The 5,405-nt window shown below is 50.0% G+C and overlaps 1 protein-coding gene across 1 annotated transcript; it reads right to left on the bottom strand.

Moving 5' to 3' along the window:
• Nucleotides 1-674: 674 nt before the first annotated feature.
• Nucleotides 675-4,479, bottom strand: LOC104836934 (lysozyme g-like). Its single transcript, XM_010575739.1, has 5 exons — nt 4,437-4,479; nt 3,526-3,615; nt 2,253-2,449; nt 1,863-1,998; nt 675-805 (listed from the first exon to the last, which is right to left on the bottom strand). The coding sequence occupies exons 1-5, from the start codon at nt 4,477-4,479 to the stop codon at nt 675-677; spliced, it is 597 nt and encodes a 198-aa protein (XP_010574041.1).
• Nucleotides 4,480-5,405: the final 926 nt, after the last annotated feature.

Below are 5,405 nucleotides of genomic sequence, written 5' to 3'. Positions count from 1 at the left end.
TTTGTATGCCTGCTGTGGCACCTGCAGTACTTCCCATATAGAGGATTTCCCCTGTGTGAGGCTGCTTTTCACCCTAAAGAAGTCTCCAGCCCCACCATGGCCGCAGGCTCCAGGGCTCAGGAGACTAAGAGAAGTGTGTGTAGCATTGTCCCCCACAAGGGTGGCCGCAGGAATACACAGCTCGTGCAGAGATCAAAGGCTTGGCGAGCAGTCTCTTCATTGCCCTGCAGCCAGCACAATCAAGGGGAAGAAAGACTTTAACTCGGGGGACAGGGAGTGGAAAGGAGGTGGATGGAGGAGATGGGAAGAGCGCAGCTGATGCCCAGGGAGAGATGCTCGCGTGCCTGGGGGCTGCATGAACAGCCCCGGGTTCAGCTTCGAATGGGAAGAGGCACCTTCCTCACCTGACACTTAAATGTTGCTGGTCTGTCCCCATCTGCCTTTCAAAGGCCCCAAGTTTGTGCCATCTTGTCCCCGCGGTCCACTAGAAAGCAGAGCTGAGCTCGCCCATTGGCGAGTGGGGAGCTGGGGTTTGCTGGAGTGAACAAGGTGCCGTTGCTGTTGCCACCAGCATCGGTCCTGCCAGGAGACCTGAGGAACTGCTCTGGGTACTACAATCACTACTGGGCTAGTCTATGTAGAGGGGAGGCTTGGTGGCAGGGCAGGTTTATGAGCTAGAACCCATATCTCTTAAAGTACTGGGCTCGCCTAATCACGCTGTTGGCGTAATAGTTGTCTCTGTCGCATGGGTCGTCCTCGTAGACCTGGAGGTTGCCCATTTTTGCACGGTAGGTGCAGATTCCCCCTGGAAAGAGTTAAGAAGGAGTTGTTACAGGCTTATAAGTAACAAATAAGATTTAAAAGAAAAAAATTCCTAGCCAAAAGTGCTATGCATCTCACCAAACCTACACAAGTGCTTGGGAAATTGCTAATTGTGCATTATTTTTGAAAAGTGACTGATTTTGCAAAATCCTTATTTCTATAGTGAAGGACCCCATGACTCTCTCAAATGCAGATGGGAATGGCACGCTGGTCCCAGAAAAGAGTGTAATCTAAAAAGGCAGTGGCAGAGCAAGGATGGCAGGGTAAGAAATAGCATAGGGTGAACAGACCAGCATGCAGATGACACGGACTACAAGCAAACCTGGATCCCAAGCTTCCTTGACACAACTTAACAGCCTGCCATGATTAGCCTGTTGTGTTGCGGTGCCTCAATTTCTGCCTTCCCCAGTGGCTTTTTTTTGGTTGGTTTCTACCTTATTTATCCACCTGACAGCCATTTCACTTGTGGGATGAACAGCTAAAAGGATAACTTGAGACCTCTTCACATTCACTGAGCACAATGCCTTTTCCAGGGAATTTAAGCAGATCCTGGATCTGGCCATTCACCAGTGGTGGCCCAGCTCCTAAATGTAGTGGCCCTCTGTGGGTGTTTGCCACTGAAGTCAAGAGGCAACCTGCTGAGGCTGTGCCCGACACCTTCGCCCAGCCCTGCACGGGGTGCCTCCATGCTGCTGTGGCAGCTCCCAGGCTGAGCTGGTTTCCCGTTGTTCCCTACTACAGCAAAGCTGCCAAGGAGCTTGGTGTCCCACCACAGACTGTCTTCTGCAGGCAGAAACACGGAGGCCCTGTGAACAGTGCTTTGAGCTGGGATGCTGCATCTATATTCAGAACTCTTGCCCATCTGCTGTTTTGGGATTGCCTCTTTCAAATTAGAAAATGCTGTTGGTGGGTTTTTTTTGTAAGAGGTGCTGTAAAATCTGCCAGACAGATGCTCTTTTCCCCTTAAAAGTGACACCAACAAATGCACAGCACTCCCATCACTCAGTATGTCCCTTTCTAGTATTTAGCCCATCATGTACCTCTCAGCTGCCGGTCCCAGGTCCAGGTAGGATGTCTTGCCCGTACTTCATTAATTGCAAGAACCAGGATAGTTGAGCACTGATTTATGTGTTCTTCACTATCCCATCCTCCGAAGGGCTGTTGCTGCCCACCAAGCTAGAAAAGTCAAGCGAGAAAATGGGTTTCCCTCTGAAAACAACCACCACTGTAGCTTCCCCCTCTTCTTTGTACTCCCAGGTTGTGACTCATTGAAGTGACCTTATTCAGGACAACACTTAAGCACAACCTTTGATGTAGAGGGAACGAATTTAAGTGCTGTCTTGAACACAGAACAGTCATTTGCTAAGGTAAGGCCCTGGGATATATGCTACATTACTGTTCTGCTACTCATACTTATCACCCCGATGTACCTGCATCAAGCCATACTTGTGCCGTTCCTGGTCCCAGCCATTGTCCAGGAGCAGGCCAACACGGCTCTCCTGCGACATGATGGCAGCGATGAGTGCCGGGTCCAAGCACAGGTTTCTGGCTACTCTTTTAATCGGGACCTCATATTTTCTCAGGCGTACAACGTCTGCCTCAGCAGTCTTCTGTACCATGGCAGGTCCTGTGGTGTAGGAAAAGGCAGACTTACGCACCCTCCCATCCAAAACCCTCGCTTTCCCCTTGACTGGGTGTATCAAAGGACTAACTTGAGTTTTGAAGAAAACACAGCTACACCAAGTTCTTGAGGAAAAAGCACAGCCCTGTTGGCTCTGACCATGGCCAGGGAGCTGCAGTGCTAGTACCCAAGGATGACGAGGGGAAGAGGGCAGCTTCTCAGGAGGTGGGACCACATGTTCATGGAAATACAGCTCTGGAAATGCACCACTGGAAATGTGGCTCTGGAGTCGGAAAAGTGAAATTTCAAATTGCATTTGAAAAAATTGAGAGATGCATTTCTACTGACTGGCCAAACTGCAGTAACAGCTACGTTGTTAGTCTGTGTATAGAAAGGTGGTTTTTTTTTTAAAGTAATTTTGGAAAAGTTTGGAAACAACCAAGCAGGTTCAGATCCATGCTTGGACAGCCGCAGTCAGGTGTCTGCCCTGGAGGTGCCTGTGTCTGAGGTACATGGCAAAGTCCCTGGAGGTCTCAGCAGTATGAACCTGACGTAGTCTGCTGTACAGTGACATGGGGCAATAACACAGGGCAAGAAAGAAGGAAATGGGAAAGAGTTACCAAAAACAGGTCACCCAGAGGTAGGATGGCTACACACCTGGGACCTCCCCCCTGCAAATTGTGTCTCTGGCAGGTTACCACTGGCCAGCTCAGCTAACACGCTAGCACTCAGGACCTGGCTCTGCGCATCTTCCCCTTCGAGCAGACAGGCCCTGGGGTTTTGTGAAGATGCTGATTCTGAAGTCCTGGCTGATGAAGAAGCTGTTTTAAGCGAAAAGGGGTTGCGCCATCCTTTTGCTTAGAGGCTGAGGACCCTGACTATGGGACCTGAAGTTTGTCCTCCCACTTCCCACCAGGTCTGGAGGCTTCGCAGCACCTGCCATTTTGGGAGAGAAGGTGTTGCTTTCTCCCTTTCGGCTAATTGAACAGCTGCACCACATTTAATTTGGCAATAACAGAAGGTGAAGCATCTTTCTATCAGGTAAAAACAGGTTGTCAAATCAAGCAACGAATGTTACCTACCACAGTCTGAGGATCTTACGACTGTACAGGGGATCGCGGGGGCTTGAAGAGCTCTTACATCGCCATAGCAACTGTAACTCATGGATGGAGCTGAAAGATGAAACGGAGGTTTTTGAACACATAAGATCTCAGAGGAATATCATACAGCGTGCTGCAAGCGCATACAAGTCAAGCATGAGGGTTTCATCCAGACCCGTAATCCACATCGCCCTGTGTTAGCCATGCTTGTATGGTTGCCACTGCTCTCCATCAATAACATTATCAAAGAAAGCTAGAGAACAGAAATTTGTTCTTTTCTAGTTGAAGAGGTTTAACCGAATGTATCTAATGACAATTTAGATGGATAAGCATCTGCCCCATTAGGTCTAAAGGCTGGTGTGGGAGGGGGAAACCACAGTTCCTGCATTTATTTCAGAGGGCTCTTCCCATTCAATGCCCCTCAATGTCCGGGCCCCCTCAGATGATGGCTGGTGGTACCTGAGCACCCTGGCTGGGACCATCTCCTGTGTCCCTCTGTAACTTGGTGAGGAATTAATTCAGGAGAGCGCTTGCTTCAGCCTGGGCAAATTACCCTGCTTCCTCAGTAAATGAGGAATGAATAGCCTCCATCAAACAGCTTGCCACATCTGTGAGACCATTTCTGAGTAGGCAGGGAGATAGGATAAGGTTAGCTGGGAAAATCAAGAGGAGGTGTGTCCGTGACTCCCTTTTGGTGTCAGTCCTGTACCCCAGGACACACGTGGGCGGCAAGCAGCCTCCGACGGCAGCCGAGGACCTTCAGCCACGCAGGGTTTTACAGCACGTGCGGAAGGAGGACCTCGGGCCTGGCTGCACGCCTCCTTTCCGCAGTCCCTCTGCAAACAGTTCCCAGGGTGCTTTCGACAGCAACCCAAACCCAAACCCCAGCTCACCGACGAGGGCCGTAAGCCCCAGCAAGAGCAGTGCGGGGATCATGGCGATGGCTCTCCTCAGTGGCCCCAGGAGACCTGGAAACACAGTGATTTGCAAAATGTGAAGAGATCAGGGCTGTAGCAAAGTTTGCGTGCCAAAAACTCCCACCCCAAGGCACCAGACAGGGCTGACGTTAGCTGAGGACGGGTTGGGGAGCGGAGGGACCCCCTCCGCTGCATGGTCCCCCCGCTCAGCCCCAGCACGGGACGCAGCTGCCAGCTTCAGAGAGTGGTGGTGGGAGGAGAAGCAAGTGATGGGAGCCCCATCTGCTCCTTATTTCCTCCTTGTTTGGGGGGATACAGGCTTCCCCTGAGGCTGAATGTCCCCTCCACCTTGTGTGCCACTACACCATCGCGCGGAGAGGGAAGGGCCGAGCCCGCAGAGCTCGGGAGCGGGGAGGTCTCCGTCAGCAGCCTGGGCCAGCAGAGATTTTTTTTAGGCCCTGTCACTTCACATCACTTGCTCACATGGCGCCTCCTGAACACCCATAGCATGTCTTTACGATGAGAAGATACAGTAGCTTTGCTTTAATTACAAAGGTGTTTGAAGCCTAATGTGCTACAGAGTACACACATCCTTTGTCTCTCTGTTCAAAAGGCAATGGGATTTTTGCTTGGCTTTTGGGAAACCTTGTGTTCAGAAATCAAGCAGTATCACCCTTAATTCTCTGCTAAGAGCATGCAACAAAACTCCAAGATTTATCTGCTGAAATAATATTTCTACGTTAATTTCTGTGTGTGATAATGGCAGATAATCACTTTAGTAATAAATGCACCTGTTTTGCTTATTAATAAAATTCCAAAATGTCATCAGATAATAGCTATCAACTGCAAAACCCATTGACTGTACTTGCCTTGCTGGTGAATACATTCAAACTGAGCAGTTTTTACGGCTTACAAATGTTTCTTTTTTTCCCAAGAGTGTTTCAA

Source organism: Haliaeetus leucocephalus, unplaced genomic scaffold (genome assembly GCF_000737465.1).
Source record: "Haliaeetus leucocephalus isolate CR32 unplaced genomic scaffold, Haliaeetus_leucocephalus-4.0 Scaffold495, whole genome shotgun sequence".
Taxonomy (NCBI): domain Eukaryota; kingdom Metazoa; phylum Chordata; class Aves; order Accipitriformes; family Accipitridae; genus Haliaeetus; species Haliaeetus leucocephalus.
This window is presented reverse-complemented; position numbering and strand designations above follow the sequence as displayed.